Raw genomic sequence first — 20,521 nt, 5'->3', positions numbered from 1 at the left:
AAACTCCAGCAAGATAATTTAATTGTATGAAGAACCAGACCTTTATCTATAAAGTGTGATTATGGAAACTGTGTTCATCTTAACTGAAAGCTACGTCGTGTTTGCTGGCCTCATGCCTCACGCATCAGTCAGTCAGTCAGCATATCAAAGGGTTAAACAAATAACGCACAGCACTACTACAATTACAGAAAAGTTTGCGCTGTTTTAACATACTTGCCTTTTTAATATGTATTGGTGTGATTATAACCCGCTATAAAAAAAAAATAAAATAAAACGATTGAATGTTTTGAATAAGAAGCTGTAGCTGTGGCGGGAGGAATTCTGGTGTGGCATCCCGCCATGGAAGAAGGAATGTAGTGGAAACCATGCATTATAATTCACCTTCATGTAATATCTGTGTCAATACCCATGTCATTATTAGGGATAAGTATTGTTAAGGTTTTAACAGTATTAATACTTTTATCAATACCACTTATCAGTTCGGTACTTTAACAGTAGTATTGTCTGTACTTTTTGTAGTGTTTTTTTTTTTAATCAAAAACAAATTGAACAGAATTAACAATATTTTATTGCATTATTGCTTTTTTAACTTAAACTAAAATAAAACCAATAATTGTAAAAGCAAAAAAAAAGAAAATAATAAATCCTGTTAAAGAATGTACAATGATTTGAAGTTGATGCATGCAGGTCGGCTGCAAATATTTCAAACAATTTGACCATTCTTCTAGAGAAAAATCAACATGTTTGCTTTTTCTGGATGAAGTCCAGACCTTTTCTGGCTTATTGTGCTTCCTGCAGTTGAAAATACCCTCTTTGAGTTGCAAAATGCAGTTAAACAGTCACCTCTGTTTAATGTTTGTGATTTATCCTTAACACATTCACATAAATCAGTTAAAATTAGTTTGAAATTAAAAGTAATACAGTTTTGAAACCTTTTGCAATGTAAAACAATCCGTTTTTATCATTTCTTAATAAGCATAGTTTATTATTATTATTAATTTTTTTTTTGTAAATGCAGGGATTTAAATGTAAGTGGTTTAAATTTATTTAGGCTATTAAAAAATACTATTTTCGATGTAATTGAATGTGTGTGTTTATTAAACTATTGATATTATACTAATTTTAATATTATACTGTACTGTAAGTAATGTTTATTTAGCAATAATTCTCCAGTAGCGATAGCAGAACCATTTACATCAGAGATTATCAATGCTTCAGTCTTTCATAATTTAGCACCAATACCGATAAAGTACAGAGTTTCAGTACCCATTCCTTGTCATTATACCAATTTCTGTCCTGAAATGTCACAAAAACGTACACACAAACATTGGGTTTTAATGTTTAAAGGGGACTTCCCATACAATAATAAAATGATTTTATACTCTACGGAGTGTGTATTCTTTCCCCCTACCCTTAAAATCAAACGCTCACAAAAAACATTCAGAAGTTTTAAATTTTTTAAATACTTCACTCTCTGATTCATGAGCTGTTTTCCTTATGGGCTCAAAAAGGAATGTCCCCAGAAGGTAAAAATTAATGGTATTTCTTTGTTGTTGGGGATATTTGGTCCCCAAGATGTGATGAATACTGACACCACACACACACACACACAAACACACACACACACTTTGGGCTGAGGAAATCTCTTAGCGGCAATAATGTGAACAGATGAGTGCAGGAAATGGAAGAGTGTTCATTCCTCTCGTTCACCTCTGCACCCTCTGCAGTTGTATTTCCCTCTCTCTGACTGACTCTCTTTCTGTGAGTTTAATTGTGGCTGAGGGACGATTCACACCAGCCATCGGCTTTTGTGGTCTCAGCGTTTTGCTTTGAAGCATTTAATCTGGCCTCTGATGGGAGTTTAATCTTTACTGGCTGCACAATTACCTGTCAGAGACACAGATGTGATCCATTACCCTTGTGTTCAATGCATGGCTGTATATATACAACAAACACTATTTATTATTTAATTCGTTCATTTTGTTTTGTTGTGGTAACACTGTCAATTAAGCTGAACGTATTTCACCATGATTAAATTTGTTCAGGTCTTAAATGATCTGAAATCAGCACAGTAAATGTGGAAAGTGTGCCAATTCAATCTAGGTAGCCAAGAGAAGGGAACAAAGTAATCTGTGAACTGATTGAGGTCTGTAATATTCTATAATGTAAAGTAGATTGAGTGAGCTGATTGTGTTGTTCAATGTTTGTGTAACTGTGTTATTGTTTATTGTGTGCAGCTGGTGAGGAGGATCTACAAGGGCATCCCGCTGCAGCTCAGAGGACAGGTGTGGTGTTTGCTGCTCGACATTCCCAAAATCAAGGAGGAGAAGAAGGACTTCTATGAGGTGAACACACACTTTCTCCATCACAGCACAGCCACGCTTACTTCACAGACACTTTAGTCCACAGAAGTGTGTGTGTGTGTGTTGTGTGTGTTGTGTGTGTGTGTGTGTGTGTGTGTGTGTGTGTGTATATATGTATGTGTGTATGTGTGTGTGTGTGTGTGTGTGTGTGTGTGTGTGTGTGTGTGTGTGTGTGTGTGTGTGTGTGTGTGTGTGTGTGTGTGTGTGTGTGTGTGTGTGTGTATATATGTATGTGTGTGTGTGTGTGTGTGTGTGTGTGTGTGTGTGTGTCTGTCTGTCTGTCTGTCTGTCTGTCTGTCTCTTTGTGTTTTTGTGTGGGTGTGTGTGTGTTTTCGCTTGTGCATGACTGAGGGTGTGTGTCTGTCTGTGTGTGTGTGTGCATCTGTGTGTGTCTGTGTGCATGTGTTTGTGGGTGAATGTGGGTGTCTGTGTCTGTCTGTGTGGTGTGGGTGTGTGTGTATCTGTCTGTCTGTCTGTCTGTCTATGTGTGTGTCTGTGTGCATGTGTGTTTTGTGTGTGAATGTGGGTGTCTGTCTGTCTGATGTGTGTGTGTGTATGTATGTATGTGTGGTGTGTTTCTGTCTGTCAGCGGCTGTCTGTCTTTCTCTGTGGATGCGTGCTTGCATGTATGTGTGTATGCGTGTTTGTGTGTGAATGTGGGTGTGTGTGTGATGTGTGTATCTGTATATGTACGGTATCTCTGTGTGGTATGTGTCTGTATCTGTATCTCTCTGTGTGTGTGTGCGTGCGTGCGTGCGTGCGTGCGTGCGTGCGTGCGTGCGTGCGTGCGTGCGTGCGTGTGTGTGTGTGTGTGTGTGTGTGTGTGTGTGTGTGTGCGTGTGTGTGCATGTGCATGTCTGTGTCTGTGAGAGAGGCGATCACAAGCTCTTAAATATGACTTTCTAAAATAACCAGCCCCTGAGGTTTGCAATGTAACACTTATGTGGTTTGACACACACACACCGCAGAGGGAAAATCACTCCAGATGGACAATAGCAGCGGCACTAAAGCCCTGCAGCATCAGCTGGACTCAAAACATGATTTGCAGACTGTATTTTCTTTGTGAGTGTGGCAGAAATCAAGCTGTGGGCTCTGGGGGTGTTGTTTTATTCGTTTGTGGCCTGTAATTTAGTGTTGGGGTGTGTGGTATTCACAAAAATGCTATTTCACTATTTATAGGGATTTTCAGTAATGGTAATTAAAACTTGTACATTATTTTCAAAAGAAAAGTTACACATCATCACACAATTACACAGTTACAGTTGAAGTCAGAATTATTAGCCCTCATTTCATTTTTTTCTTTTTTAAATATTTCCCAAATATTGTTTACAGAGCAAGGAAATTATTAAAGTATGTCTGATAATATTTAAAGTCAGAATTTTTAGCCCCTTTAAGCTATATTTTTTTCCGAAAGTCTGCAGAACAAACCATCGTTATACAATAATTTGCCTAATTACCCTAACCTGCCTAGTTAACCTAATTAACCTAGTTAAGCCTTTAAATGTCACTTTAAGCTGTATAGAAGTGTCTTGAAAAATATCTAGTTAAATATTATTTACTGTCATCATGGCAAAGATAAAATCAATCAGATATTAGAGATAAGTTATTAAAACTATTATGTTTAAGATATAAAATCTCATTATTTTCAAGCATTCTGTCAATTTATTCAGGTACCAAAACATTTTATTGCAATTTGCAAATAATGTATGAATTATTATTTTGTTAATTTAATTTTTCATTCATTTGAAGGATTTCAATGATTTAAACTACAAATGACCAATACAGGTAGTATTATTGCTTTCAAAACATGATTCATAGTGTCATTTAATACAGTATTTTATTTTCATTATTGTATTTTATTTTGTAAAATATTATTTTATATTTATGTTTATAGCTTTCTTGATATTCAATCTGGTATTTAACTTTATTATTACAAGTTATATATTTTTTCATTCTTTTTTGAACACTCAAGACATGTTTTTGTTCAGTTTTTCTTGCAAACTGAGTTACATCCTCCATAGCGACTTACATATTCAGTGCTAGTTATTAATATTTAAGATGAACTCAATGCTCTCTCTCTCTCTCTCTCTCTCTCTCTCTCTCCTTCTCTCTCTCTTTCTCTCTGCAGAAGCTGAAGATCAGAGCGAGGGGTTTGTCTCCAGATGTCCGTCAGATTGATCTGGATGTGAATCGGACATACAGAAATCACATCATGTTTATGCACCGCTACGATGTCAAGTGAGCATCAAAATGCACACCAACACAGAAGCAACTATACAGAGGGCTTGCAAAGATTGATATTTCGTTAAAAATATTACATTTGTTGACCATTTTCCCTCCTTAAGTAATGCCAAACCTTTATGAGCTTCTGCTTTTTTTTCTGTTGAGCACAGAAAAAAGATATTTTAAAGAATGTTGATAACCGGTAACCATTGACTTCCAAAGAAGAAAAAACAAATACTATGGATATCAAGGAGCTCCAACATTTTTCTAAATATCTCATTTTGTGTTCAACAGAAGAAAGAAACTGAAGCATGTTTGGAAGAAGTCAAAGGAGAGTAAATGGATTTTCAGTTTTGGGTGAACCATCTCTTTAATGTCTCAGGCCATGATGTGCGATACCACTTGAGCTCTAGGGCCCCTTGGCCACTCTGTGAATATATCATGAGTTGACCGCTAGTCCTCCGGGGTCCTCAAAACATTGCATAATCTGACACTAGTGCCTCATGTAGGGCCCTTGGCATGTACTGCTCAAGCTCCATGCTAGATGTCATTTTGCCCCTATTCAAGCTGACTGCTAAGGCTTGATTACTAGATATATGTTTAAGCAGCTATAGCAAGATATAACTATAAGCAAGATAGAATTTTTTTTTTGTTTGTTTGTTTATTTTTTGTCAAATAAGATTTATTGCATACAAAGATTCAGGAAAAAAGTTTTGAGTCTAAACTCTTTTATTAATAATTTATTCATACCATAATGTACAAACCTTTAATTGGCAATTTTATTTGGGAAAAGTGTTGTTGTTGCATTCATTTGATTAATTTAGAAATTTCCTTTATTATTAAAGTAAAGTAAAATAATTTTTAATCTCTGTTTTATTTTAAATATTTCATTTTATATTGATATATTGTATTAATAATATTATTATTATTATTATTATTTTATTTTTTATTGTTATTGAATAGCTCTGCAGATACTTTACAAATGACTTTAAGAATAATCTGTTCCTTAAATTAAACTTTTTATGTAATTCAAAAACAAAATTATGTTGTTTTTGTGCATTCCAACATTTTACTTCATTTCATTTACGAAATAGTAATAGTAGTAGTAAATAATAGTAAAAAAAACTTTGATAGTAGTCATAGCATTATTCTTACCATTTTTTTCTTTTAATCTTTATTTTTATTTTATTTAGTTTTGTGTATCTTAACATATTATTATTATTATTATTATTATTATTATTATTATTATTATTGTTGTTGTTGTTGTTGTTGTTGTTGTTGTTGTTGTTGTTGTTATTATTATTATTATTATTATTATTATTATTATTATTATTACAGAGTTGCTCTGCCAATAGAGACTTCAAGTATCTTATTTTCATTTTTATAATTATATTTTGTTTTTATTAGTAGTAGTAGTAGTAGCATTATTATTATTATATTTCTTTATCCTTGTATTAAATTTATTTTGTCGTTGGGTATTCCAACCATTCATTCATTTGTTTGTTCGTTCGTTTGTTTGTTCATTCATTCATGTGTTATGCTTTAGTTTTTTTTGTATTTACATTTAATTTTTACATTAGTCAATGAATTAATTACATTACCATAATCACTTATTCCTAACAATTTTTTTTTTTATTCTTAAAGAATCTTTTAAAAATTCCCTCATTTCACTCCACACGCTGCATGCACTGAGGTCTTTCCAGCATGCTCTCTTTCAGAAAAGCTCTGCCTGCGTAGACTTGTTTTATGTAGGGCTTTAATCTGTGTCTGTGTAAAATACATTTTTTATTTCTCCTCGGAGATGCTTCCATTTCTCATGGCCATAAAGCTGCTACATTTAAGCAGCGTGTGAAATGGGAAAGTTGAGAAGGCAATGGAGCGACCGAGAGACGCCCACAGCCCATCACTTCACTGCCAGTTATTGCAGTATTGAATTGTGACGGGCCAAAAAGCAGTCATATTGACCGATGTGACATTTACCTGTGGAGATCTGAAAGGGTCAGATCATTCGCACAGTCTGGGCTTTAGACATCCATAAAACCGAAGAAAAAAATGAAACAATGAGAGCGGTAAAGAGCAGCATAGGCAAAAATGTACTAGAACTAAATGGTCCATGACAAGGGACGTCAGTTTCCACAAAAATGCCACGATGGATTGTCATTTAAAATGATGATCAATTAATTGATTATTCGTCAGTCTAAATAATGTAAAATGTATCTGCTTCAGTGTCACCAGCAGGATGTGCAAATAACACTTAAAAAGCACTGAACTGTTCAGAGAGAGAGAGAGAGAGAGAGGAAGAGGAATAGTGGGTTTGTCACCATAGTGGCTTTTTGGTTTCTTTTCTTGTGCATCCCAGCCACTAGCACCCCATCTGAAATATGTTTTAGCATAAGGGCACTGTAGTCATTCAACTTGTATGCATTTGATTAATGATAGTTTAGGGTTTAAGATTTACAGTATCTTTATTATTGACATCTTACAGATGTTGATCTACCTTAAAGTTTGCTTTGATTTTTCAACGTTTACACTTTTTCTTTGCACACACTTTGTAACATTTTATTTATCAGTCTTAGGTGTCTCTTTGACACTTTGACACATTTATTTTATTCTAAGTCATAAGAGATGCAATTTATTTTTGTTTTTGACTATTAATATAAAGTGGTTAAATAAATAGAAAAATCCTAATATTTCTAAATGAATTGTTAAAATATTCAATAATTATCTATACAAATGAAACGAAGCATTATGTTGTGATATTTATTGTTCATGTGCAGTCTTCAGGACACTGAGGCCATGTCTACCCATACTTGTGTATTTTTATTTGACTGGCTTTTGTTTTAAAAAAAATCTCTGTTCACATGAAAATGCAGAAACACACTGCGATACATGTTAAGGCCATGCCGAACCAACAGTTAGCAATAAAGAAAATTTAATGATGGGTTCACACCAAACAGACAATTAAGTAGTTTGTTAGTGTGTTCTCAAATGTCCACAAGATACTTGTGCATTTTGAGGAATATATGGAGAATGGGAAAAGGCCAATGTTTGCTCATGAATATCCATGACTAGTTAAAGGCTTATGCCATTTAGTTGTTTGTTAGCCCTCTTCATCTGTTTTTCAATTAGTTGTTGCCATCCCTATCCATGGCACATGATTATCAGAATGCAGGTTGTGTATATGATGTTTTGTGTGTTCTATGTGTTTCAGACAGCAGGATCTGTTTCATGTGCTCACAGCTTACTCTGTGTACAACACGGTAAGTCAAACACACTCTAAAGAGCTTCACTTTACATCCCAGTACGGAGTCGAACTGACGCCATCAGTCATGTTTGAGGATGAATGCACAGTTCATTTATGTGTGGAGGAAGATGCACACTATGAATTCTGTCTTTTATTGTGTGTGTGTGTGTGTGTGTGTGTGTGTGTGTGTGAGTGTAGGAGGTTGGCTATTGTCAGGGCATGAGTCAGATCACTGCGCTGTTACTCATCTATATGAATGAGGAAGATGCTTTCTGGGCGCTTGTTAAACTGCTGTCTGGACAGAGACACACCATGCACGGTATAAACTTTTATTCACCCTGGAACATATGAATGGTGTGAACAAGTTGTTCAAATATTTTAGTAATTATGAAACTCTATATATATTTAGTTTAGTTTAGTTTCTATGATCATTTTTGATCTCATTGCATAACATTAGTGGACAACAATTGATCTACAACTAGAAATGAACCGAAATTAAAATTCTAAGCCAAAACTGACATTTTTGAATGCACTTGACTCAAAACATATAATATTATATATTTATATAATATTATAATATATAAAATATAATATTATATATACATATAATAATATATATTTTTAATGAATTAACATTATTTTGTAGGAGTCTTTACATTTTATTTAATAAAATTAAACTGATTGTAAAAAAAGAACTACAATTAAAAAATAAATAAATAAACAGATTTTATTAACAGCAGAAAAAAAAAATTGACGACTACTTTCACATTATCCACCAATAATGGTCTTTTTGTTCAGCACCAAAAATTGGCTACATCCCTAGCTACAACACGTTCATTTTTTCAGTTGTATATGTTGTAAACATGCTCTCCCATATCAATAGTTGTATCAAATGTAAAATATGTGGTTGTGTCCATCTAGGTTTCTTTGTACCAGGGTTCCCTAAACTTATGCGCTTCCAGGAGCATCATGATCGTATTCTGCAGAAGATGATGCCTAAACTCAAACAACATCTAGTAAGACGCATTAACATCTCCAGAACATCACATCACACATGATACTACACATTAACTCAATTCTAGGCCACTTTACTCTTTAAACCTGTACCTTGCATGGTCCAGTCATGTTCCCGAAACACATACTTGCATTTAAACTGTTAATTTTATCCTGATTATCTAAAATCAACTTATTCCAAAGTTAATCATTTCATCAAGTGTTCACAATATTGATTTTTTTTTAAATGCATCCGAGCATCTGGCCTAGTCTGAGCACTTATGTTGTAGAGAATTCACAAAGAAATGCCATCCTGGTATTCATTAAAGGGCAGAGTAATTAATAAAAGCCGACATTAATAAATAAAGAGATTGATGAATGAATGAATTATTTGTGCGTGAGGGAGAGCCAGCCTTTGATTATAAAAGAGGGATAAGCTTTACTCATTGGTGGGTGTTTGTGAACATATGGCTTTGTTCCATAGAACATACAATCATAACTCTTGCTCTTTTTATTATTATTTTTTTTACAGTTTATACAGTGTGAAAAAGATGTCATTTATGTTTATGAATTATGTTATTCAGTTCAATTTCAATTTAAAAGTTGACTTGTAAAGTTGTTTCACAGTAAGTTTTTTTCAAAAAATGTGCAAAAGTTACAAAATACTTGATGACTTAAACATACTTTATAAGTATATATAATTGTTCGGTAAGTCAACAACATTTATTTTCATTCCCTTGTTTTATTTTTAAAGCACATTTTGACATATTCCAAACTCGGTATGAAAATGCCAAGATGCAGATAAAATCTTGTGCACATGAAAAAAAATAAACACTATAGTCATTTATAGTAAATACTATAACTTAACAGTAAATATCAACTGTTTTAAACGTGTAGCTGAGCAGCTCAGTGCTGGTTTTTGTTTGTGATTTGAGATCAAACTAAACACCACCTTCTCTCTGCTGATGCTCATTCATAAACAGCATTATGAGACAGATTTACACTTTGTCAGGGCTTTCACGATATCTATTTTTTGTTGTATGATATATGGCACCACAATATATTGCGATAAATGATATTATTGTCATTTTTAAGACCATTTTATGCCACTCATTATAAAATGCCACAATGACAATATAATAGCATCATAATGCAAGTACACTCTTCCAAAGAACACATAATGTTTTATTCTTAAGAATATTGACTTTAATTATAGTCATTTTTAAAGTTGAATAATTAGGCGTTGAAATCAGAATGTGCAAACATACAAATTTTCTAAAGAAATAAATAATAAATGTTTACAGAAAAAATTCAAGGTAAAAGACAGAGGCTGCGATATCTGCTACTAGATCTATTTTCAGTTGTCAGACACACACATGAAAATGTACTCTAGCAATTTATAGTAAATACTATAGTGTTTTCAACCATACTGACACTGACACCTCCAATAGAGATAAAGATGTTGCACAATCAGCTAAAGTGTTGCTAGAATAGTTTTTTTATGAATGGGCAATATTTATTGCATCACCAAAAATGATTGAGGCCATGTCCATGTATTGTGGTTGTTATAAGTTGATATATTGATAATTTTGACATGCCTACACTGATATTTTTCAGTTTTGCATTGTAGTCGAAATAAAAATGATAAAGTAGAATGTTCTCTTATCAGTCCAAATATGTTTAATCTTTTGGGAAAAAAAGAAATATGCATTTGACTGAAAATGAGATTTTTTAACAGCAGCTTTCGCAGCACCCATCAACTGCTGTTTTTCATGAGACACAGCTTTGTGAATGTTTTATTTCATGCATTTAGTTTTTAATGTGCTTTTAATATTTTTTTTTTATTTAAAGCAACTTTCACAGATGTGGATTTAGCCTTGAATATATTTATATTTAGCCTTATAATATATTGATGCCGTTGCAATTGTTGTTTCTCCACAATCAATTCCTGATCCTTTGTCTTCAATCAAAGACACATTATTTAATTACCTTCAAAATGCCAAAATATTTGTTAAACAAATTTGTTAAAAACAAAAGCATATATACATGTTAAAACTGTAAAACAGAATTAAGTGTGTCTGCCTAATAGTTCATTAGTTTTTAAACATATAAATGCATAATACATACCACATGAAGTACATAACATGCTAAAGTACTTGAGTTCATTTGTTGTGGTAATTCTATAGTTGCCTTGGTAATACAACATTTGTATTAACATAAACTTGCACAAAGTATGGATTTAAAACAGAATTTTCAAACAGACAATATTTATACAAATCCACAGTGTTGATTATATAACATGATTTATTCTGTAAACTACTGATGTCATTTTTTAATACAAATGGGCTCATCTATTTATTTATTTTGTTTAGTATTATTTAGACAATATTCAGGCATGTTTATGTGAACTTTAGGAATGCAATACTGCAACGTTTCAACTTTAGAAAAGTTAAGAAATGTATATTTGGTGGAATAACAATGATTTGCAGGCACACCAATTGAAAACATTAGTAATGTTCTGCAATCAATCAATCAGTAAAAGAAATAATCATTTTTATTAATGAATTTGGTAATATTGTTATTAATAATAATATATAATTTTATTTGTTTAGCACTTTTCCTACATACAACTTAAAGTGCTTCACAAACAAATATTAAGAAACAACATTAATATAAGGTAAAACACACAAAAAACCCACAAATGTAAAAACAAATAGAGCAAAAAAAAAAAAAAAAAACGACAAATATATACACAGAGAAATGCACACACACACACACACACAGTAGCATATGAATAGCATATGCAATTTACATATCGTTTTTGTAGTTTTGAAGCCAACTCTAAATAGGATAGAGCGTGCATCCACACCTCTATAGGCTTTTGGCATATTTTTTTTTTTACATTTGACACCCTTACAGCCTTACTAACACCCTTTATGTAAGCTCAGGTTTTATTTATGGTGATAAATATGGTTATAGTCTGTTATTTAGAAACAATGCTTTGTTTGATTTTTGCCTTGCCCGTACAGTAACTGTTCTTTGCTGCCCTCTGCAGGATAACCAGGAGGTCTACACCAGCTTATACACTATGAAGTGGTTCTTTCAGTGTTTCTTGGACCGGGTATGAACACTTAATACACAATTTCAGTAAATCTAAGCATATTATTTTTATTATTGTTGTTGTTGTTGTTGTTATCATTATTGTATATCATGATGTTCTATTATTATTTTGTACAATATGTAGTGTTATTGATTTATGTGCGTGTTTTGAATAGACTCCATTCACGCTGACACTGAGAATATGGGACATTTATATTCTGGAAGGAGAGCGAGTCCTGACTGCAATGTCTTACACCATCCTGAAACTTCACAAAAGTAATGAGTGTGTGTGTGTGTGTGTGTGTGTTGTGTTTGTTTGGTTTTATAGGTAACATTATTCCCAGATGTAAGCTAAATCTCCTCAAAATATGTCTAAACACTATTTAAATGTATATTATTTTTAAAATAGAAGAAACTGATTTGTCTGTACAAAATAGACTGTAATAATTATAATTAGCTATAATCATTGAGTGATTCATAAAGGGATAGTTCACCCAAAACTATTAAAACATCCTCATCATTTACTCACAATCTTTAACAAGCGTTAAAACTCATATAAAAAAATCTGTATTTTTTTGTCTTCTGTTAAACACAAAACAAGACATTCTGAAGAATGTTTGGAAAACATAGTAGGAACTAAAAAATACTATGGAAGTCGATGGCTGCTTTTTCCAACATTGCCCAGATTGTTTGTGTTTGACGGAAGAAAGAAGCTTAAACAGTTTTGGAACAAGTGGAAGTTGAGCAAATGATAGCATTTTTATATATAATTTTGGGGGGAACTATCTTTTTAAGGCCCTGAAATATTAAAAAAGATCATTTTGTAAGATCAAGGATTCCATAGTGCAATTTCTATAAAAGAAAAACTTTTAGGATATATTTGAAAGGTTTTTAGTAGCATAAACAAACTTTTCTACAAAAGAAACTCCCTCTTTCTAGAACTCCAATCAAATTTTGGCCTGATTTGGCTTTAAAGACTTTGAACATGTCCCAGTTGTAACCTCCTGTGTGTAAAGTGTTCTGTGTGTGTTTTTGTGTTAGAAACACTTTTGAAGCTGTCTATGGAGGAGCTGGTGAAGTTTCTACAGGTGACTCTGTCAAACGATTTCTTTTTTGAGGACGACTTTGTTATAGAGCAGCTTCAAAACTCCATGTCTGAGCTCAGACGGTCTAAACTGGAGCTGCCACCTCCAGGTACATTAAACACACAATGTGCACACACATGTAATCATGGCAAATCATAAGATGTATGGCTATGTGTCACCACCTATAGAAGAACAAATCTTACTGCACACACTATCTGCTGATAATCTCTCTCTGCCTTTATCTCTTATACACACACTCACACTCATTCACTGCTGCTGTGTACTGTTTTGTCTAATCTGCGTTCTCTCCCTTTCGCTTCAAACATAGCCTCTGCTTACACTAGTGGGTCTGGGAAAGGGGGGCGCCAACCCTCCTACAAAACCAACCGGTGGGCAAAAAAGCACTGACTACTTTATATGTCGATCAACCAACCATTCGTCCGTCTACCCCACTACACACACGTCCCTCTCCCCTCGTTTGTTTCTGTCTCACGAATCCTGGATTCAGTTTGTTTCAGTAATGTCACGAAAATGTGTTAAGGTACAATTTGTTACAACATTTATAATTATTACAGCTACTCTGGTTGCACAGCTACAATCATTTTAAAAGGACAAAAAAATGACCAAAACTGTTCAAAATTACCTGTTTCTAAACTCTCTCTCAAAAAAAAAAAGTGCAAGCAGGTTTAAGAAGTGAATAATAATAATAATAATAATAATAATAATAATAATGATTGTCATAATAATAAGCCACACACACACACACACACACACACACACACACACACACACACACGCACACACATATATATATACATACATACATACATACATACATACATCATGCATACATACAACCGTTCTGTCTGGTTCTCGAATCTGATTGGCTGATAACTGAGCAATTTTCTGCAAATAACAGCGCTCTTACAGATCGTCTCCTTGCTCTTCTGTATTACTCCGCCCACATAGAGTGACAGCAGATTAATACACTTACTACAATTTGACAATATTTTAGCTGTTGGACAACATAGTTTTTAAGTTGAACTATGCAGTTTATTTATGAGGACAGTGCCTCTTTAACTATTTATAATTTCTGAGATGCAGCGCGTCGGCGTCCCTCAGCCTGTCATTGAGCAGAGCAGACGGTTGACGTTGTCCATCCCCAAGATGGCGACAGACACCGCATAATAAGCCCTTAGAAGAGAAAAGATTGGCGTATTGTAAGTCGATCATAGTAATTGTAGTGTATTAAGTGTGAGATGGGACTCACATCTTTGTATAACCCTGAGTTACTTTTTGGTTCACCATCTGTTTGTATCTAATGAGTCTCCTATTTTCGTTACTGCAGACTAGTTCAGTAAAAAGACAGAAGGAAGAAATATTCGCATGTGTTTAGCATTAATTATTGTGATATATCGATTGCAACAGAGAAATACTGGGAAATCTCTGCAGACTAATGGCATTTCATGCCATTTAGCCTTATAATCTTGTGCGCAAAATCACCTGTTTTGTCATCTCTTTAGACATTACGCTTGAGAATTATTCAAATCCTAGCTCTAAAGTGATGTTTTTAAGTTAGTAACGGCTTCTGCTGTTCTGTCGTCAGCTGCAGATGTGAATGAATGACGAAAGAAAGTAGTTTCTCATACAAAAGGGTTTCTGAGAGTCTCCATGTTTGATTTTCTTTTTTATACACACAATTATGCCATTGAACTGTTGTATACATGCAATATCACACATATGATATTGCTCATATATATACTTTTCAAACGTACTTGCACTTTTTTTCTATATGTAATTATCCTCAGAACTGTTTTAAATATTTTAACATAGTTGCAATACTAATGCAAAAACAATTACAAAGCGTTAGCATTAACATCATTTTGCCTTCTAAGAAGCCTAATTTTGCACTAGAGCAAGTTTTGGAAGTTTTGGCGGATAGTGATAAATAGTTCAGAACCAACAGTTGGCATTTAGGCTGGTAAATATAACCAGTAAATACAGTTGACAACTGATTGTATATTAAAATCTAAAATAGCAGAGACTGTGGCAAAACATAGATTTTAATCTGCCCAAAATCATCAGTGTAGTAATAATTTGGCTGAAATGCTGATAATAAGCAAGTGACAAACCATGCACAAGCATTTTGATCTAAACCATTAATGCAATTTAGCTAGTAAAATTTGGTAAATATAAGTTTTGGTCCTAAAATATGATAAAGCAGCACTTTGGCTGTTCACGGGTTTGTGTGTATTTGATGTTTTCGTTCCTCACAGCCCTTTCTCAACACACACCAAGTACCGCCCCAACCATCAGTATATGTGTGTGAACGTTCATCATTCCCTTGACGTTTTCTTCAGTTTCCTTCACTGCGAATTTGAACTCGTGCACATGCTGTGTGTTTGAAAATGTACCTAACACATCCTTTCTCCACATGGTTTATATGTTAACAGTCGGGCTTGAACTTGTAAGTGTTGTGTTAATATTGGCATATGTATTTTTAGCTTCCTGAATTCCTCTGTGTGTTCCCACTTTTGAGCTTTGATTTTACGCCAGCCGTGGATGTTTGTGATTTTATTTTATTTGAATGAAGCGTCAACTGTAAATCTTGTTTTATTTGGCAGTTTGGTTCCTTAAAAGACAGTCAGTTGCATGAGTGTTTCACTTCAGTGTTTGTTGACTTTTTGATCATTTAAAGACTCCATGAAATGCAGTTTTCTGGCATACAGAAGCCAAGGATGCCTAAACTCAATCCTGGAGAGCCCTTGTCCTGCAGATTTTAGCTCCAGCTTGCCTCTACAAACCTGTCTCAATATTTCTATTATGCCTTGTAAGACCTTGATTAGCTGGTAAGAGCTAAAATGTGCAAAACAGCAGCCCTGCGGTAACAGGATTGGACAGCCCTTCCCTAAGTTCAAGATGAATCATAAAGGGATAGTTCTCCCCCCCCAAAATGAAAAATTCCTCACCGTTTACTCACACTCATTTGGTTCTAAACTGTTGAAACCAGCAGCCATTGAAATCTACACCAGGTATAAAAATATTGGAAGTGGCTGCTACTTTCCAACATTCTTCAAAATGTCTTTTGTGTTGATAAGAACAAAAACTCAAAAGGATTTAGAAGAAACAAAGGGTAGGGGTGTCAAAATTAATTGTATCTACGGGGACATTGGGATGCAGATGAGGATGATTGGGTATCGGTTTAGTAACAAACCCTAATTGGTTAGAATGTACTGCCTTTTTTTTTGGTTCTGTGGCGAAGGAAGTAAGACAAATGTAAAAGTACCATACTATGGCGAGGGAGGCAAGACAAGTTTAAGAGCAATTAACTATTTTAAAAGCCTACATCTGAGCACATGCTCGTTGAGTTTTCTGGGTCAGTCTTCTACTGACACTGAAAGTACATTGTATTTAATGACAAATTTGCATACGTGAATACAACTGAAAATCGAGAATGTAGTTTTTCGTGAATGCATTGTGATATCAAATTGAACCAAATCAATAACATGATAGTCGTAATCAAATCGTAAGACCAGTGTAGGTTCACAACGCTAGTAGATGTTGAGTTAATAATGACAGAATTTTCATTTCTGGGCGAACAATCTCTTTATTATTTACTTCTGTTTAATAGGAGAGAAAATAGGAAAGTTGTAAAAACTGCATAAAGTTTACATTTCATGGGGTCTTTAATATCTGGTGTTTCTGTGATTCTGTGCTGATTTGCTGCTCTGCTATTACCATGCAGGTAAGGAGGACGAGTACCCTAAGAAACCATTAGGTCAGCTTCCCCCTGAGCCTCCAGGATTGGCAGCAGCAGCAACCAATCATGTGGCTAACGGGCAGCCGGTGGGACAAACAGGAGAGGGTCTCCCCCCTCGTGGTCCAAGCCCTGCCGTAAGTGTCAATAAACGAGTAGACTCTGGTCCCGTCACCGATGGCACACCCGAGAGGTACCAAGACAGTCGGCCGCCCAGCTCACTGGACAAGTTTCATCATCCAGATAAGATTGAGAGGGACGGAAGGGGCGTATACGCTAATAAGGAAAGGGTGCCAGTTGGTGGAAAGGCTTCAACCCAGAACCAGGCAAATCACAACTCCAATGCAAGATCTAGCATGCGCAGAGAAATTGGACCTCGGTGGGTCAAGCCTTCCGAGGGCAAACTGGAAGCAGTCAAAGCTGCAGCACTTCGGGAAAGCCAGTTGAGCCTAGCTACGGGTGTCCCACCCTCACCCAGCTCCCCGACTCCAGATGAGGCCACCGGGGCACAGCGCCGACCCCGTTCACGAGCATTTGCTCCAGGCTCCAACCGGGCTTCCAATGCCTCGCAATACGACAACGTCCCGGGACCAGACGGAGAAGTTATGGAGATTATAGAGCTGGAGAAACCACCCTCTCGCCCCCCATCCCGACCATTCGTCGGACCTCCTTTGAGACAAGGCAGTCCCACCCGCCCCCCTAGTGGTGGAACTGGAGTCTCCCCCTTTAGGGTCCCCAAGCAGAGCATGATGCAGTCCAAACCAGAACCCCGTGCCCCTTTGCACTACCCACCTGGCATGACGCCTGTCTACACTCCCTACATTTCAGAAACCCGTCAAGAGGAGAGACTATACAGCCAGTCGTACACAGAGCAAATTTACGCAACTACAGGACGTGGCTCCTCTAATCCTTCGCCAGAGAAAACTGTGATGAACAACAGCTACTTAACCTACCGACGGCCACCACCAGACATGCCCCCTCTCAGGGTTGCTCCTGCTGAGCTGTCGTCCCAGATTGACAGTGCTGGCGAGGGTGTGTATTACTTGAGACAGCCCACGCGACTGATAGGTTCTCCTGCTTACCCACCTACAGAACTGCGTTACGAGGGAAACAGAAGAAGAGAGGGCTGGTACGGGGATGTGGAGGCAGGGCCTCCGCGGTCTCCTGCGGGAGTACCTCGATCTCCTAGCTTCCAGAAAGCTCAGCTGTCTCCCGTTCATCCAGTTCAGGAGTTTAACTTTGCCCAAGCAAATATCTCAGATGCTGTGCTTCACTTCAGAGGACCCTACCAAGAGCACTCAGGCAGGCAACAGCTCCCCCCACTGTTTGGAGGAGCACACTACAGGCAAGCGCAGGAGGCCTTCGCAATGCAGGAGTCCATGCTGCTCTGAGAGAGACAGATCAAGAGGAAAACACTGTATGAGTGACGACTGGCAAGCAATTGCGTTGGTTTAATGTTTTTGAGTTTATGTTTTGTTTGTTCGTCTGTTCGTCTTACAAGTCTTATCAAGCAAGAATTGCCAGTTTCAGGCATTTCTACCGATCAAAGACCGACTGAAGAATTTTAACTTTTTTTCCGTAGCTTTTTCTTTGTAAAAGAAATAACCATTAACTGCCGATGTGAGCTATATAACAGAGCTTAAATGTGCAAACAGAGATTTGTGTTGTTTGTTTGGTTGGCACACTGAGATATTTAAATGGAGGGTTATGGCGAGTCTTTCTCGTATGGACAAACTCAGTTACTGATCGATTATCATCTATTTTTTTATGCGTTTCAGACATAAGCATGTACTTTAGAGGACACTTTATTCCTTGATTGTGAATATATTTTTTAAGAACAAAGATTTGTGTAGGTTAGATATGTATAGTTCTGAACAACTATAACAGTGAACATAATCGCTGTTAGACAGAGCATTTCAATGCATTACTACAGTGTTGATATGAAAGTAAAAACCTTGTTTGTAAGGTTTGTTTTTGAGGTTATAGATATATATATATATATATGAAAATTCTGATATTTAATTTTAAGTTGAAAGGGACGTTTATGGAGTTTGTGCGATTTTTAAAATCTGACCAGCAAGTAGAGGCCAGATTTCAGTTTCATTTCATCATGGTTAAAACTTTATAAATTAACTGACTGATTTGAGTAAAATCACTGAAGCTGCCATGGACGCGGCCCAGACATGACTACCTTCTGTTATTGTAACTATAGCAGGAAATTCTGTAGGGTGATTTCAAGTAAATTGGGCCACTTTTAACTGATATGTTTGTCTGTGATTCCCAGTGCAAATTATGCAAGTATATACAGTAATAAGTTGTAGCATGCAGCTGATGTGTTAAGTTGGTTGTACCTGTGCTATGTGGAATTCTTCTAATGGATATTTTATTGCATTTTTGAATTTATATTTCACAAAATAGCACAGGTTTTACACAGTCAAGCTGTATAAACGAACCGCAGAGTCTCACTGAATACCATTTCCTAATCTTATTTGTGAAACTAGATTAAAGCTGCGTCACTGTAACCCACTAACCTGGTTTTGAGTGAAGGCCTTTTCATGGCTTCAAAATGTTTTCAAATCATGATTACAAAAATTAAGACAAAATAAGTAGCATCGCTCGTCTATTTTGTTTATCATTCATTCATTCATTCAATTTAAAGTCAGGAATTTCTCTGGAAATGCGATTTACATTGCATGTGTTTTATTCTGTAAACTACTGATGACACATTTTAAATAAAAAATGTAGTCATTCAAGTCACTAAAATGCCGTTTTTGGTGATTTATATATTTAAAATTGTAACCCTGATTGTCAAACATATCAAATTATAGATACATTATTCTGACCAAATTTATTCTGACCAAAAATTAATAGATAAATAAATAAATGAAAAAATAAATAAAAATGCTCTGACTGACAATATTTTAATTTGACATTTGAAATAAATGTTATCAGGCCTTTATAGAATAAAACAAATATTAATATGTTACACTTACACTTACTTTTTTTTTTTTAAACAACATTCCCTCCACCTACAGGGCCATGATAATATTATCCTCTCATGTTCCTGCAGATGAAGACATAATTATGACATAATACATAATAGATGGATTATTTCACAGTATAGCTTAATGACCAGTCCAGAAGTCTTACAGAACTGTTTACGCAACACACTTCTAATGTATTCTTTTTTGATGTTTGCTCTTCTTAATCAAATCGCTGCAAAATAAAATAAAGAATAAAAAATAAACACTCCCTTATTTGTTGTCATATAGACAAACAAGCTAAAATATTATTATCTGCTCTAGTTCCAAATTGTTTCCTGTCATTGCAGTATATTAATACACTTCATTTTGATGCAGTATTTCAGTTCAGATTGTTTGAATGAACATTATTTCTTTGTTAAACTACTAAATGCAACTTGATTATCAGATTTCCCCTTCTCTAATAAAACATGGGGTTATTAAAAAGGAAAGGTCTGCTGTTTTGTTTTTGCATGTGTGAACAGGATCATAACCACCAATAACTCTGAGGATGACGAGTCTCTTTAAGGTGAGAAAACGGATGCTAAAATTGTGCCTTTTTCCTCCCTTTTTTGTCGGTTTTAAGATTTTGGGCTTTTCAAAATTTATTACTGTTTTTACATGTTTTATTTCTTTGTCTTTAGATTCCTTTAAAAATGTTGGATTTTTTTTTTCCCTAAATTAGTTTTTTTTCTACTTAACTGAGCTATAAATCTCCACTTCAGCATGTCTTTGTT

The 20,521-nt window shown here is 35.2% G+C and overlaps 1 protein-coding gene across 8 annotated transcripts in view; it reads left to right on the top strand.

The window, feature by feature from the left end:
• usp6nl (USP6 N-terminal like) overlaps positions 1-20,236 on the top strand; it is a 108,362-nt gene extending 88,126 nt beyond the window's left edge. For 4 of the 8 annotated variants that reach the window (XM_087247089.1, XM_087247088.1, XM_087247087.1 and 1 more), the window contains 9 exons: positions 2,238-2,345; positions 4,492-4,601; positions 7,798-7,846; positions 8,029-8,149; positions 8,752-8,846; positions 11,879-11,944; positions 12,099-12,198; positions 12,964-13,116; positions 16,753-20,236. In XM_087247089.1, coding sequence (XP_087103215.1) covers positions 2,238-2,345; positions 4,492-4,601; positions 7,798-7,846; positions 8,029-8,149; positions 8,752-8,846; positions 11,879-11,944; positions 12,099-12,198; positions 12,964-13,116; positions 16,753-18,155 — 2,205 coding nt within the window. In that variant the 3' untranslated portion in view covers positions 18,156-20,236. 8 annotated transcript variants of the gene reach the window in all.
• Positions 20,237-20,521: the final 285 nt, after the last annotated feature.

The sequence above is a fragment of the Danio rerio genome, chromosome 4, assembly GCF_052040795.2.
Source record: "Danio rerio strain M-AB ecotype USA chromosome 4, GRCz13ab, whole genome shotgun sequence".
In the NCBI taxonomy this organism is placed as follows: Eukaryota; Metazoa; Chordata; class Actinopteri; order Cypriniformes; family Danionidae; genus Danio; species Danio rerio.
This window is presented reverse-complemented; position numbering and strand designations above follow the sequence as displayed.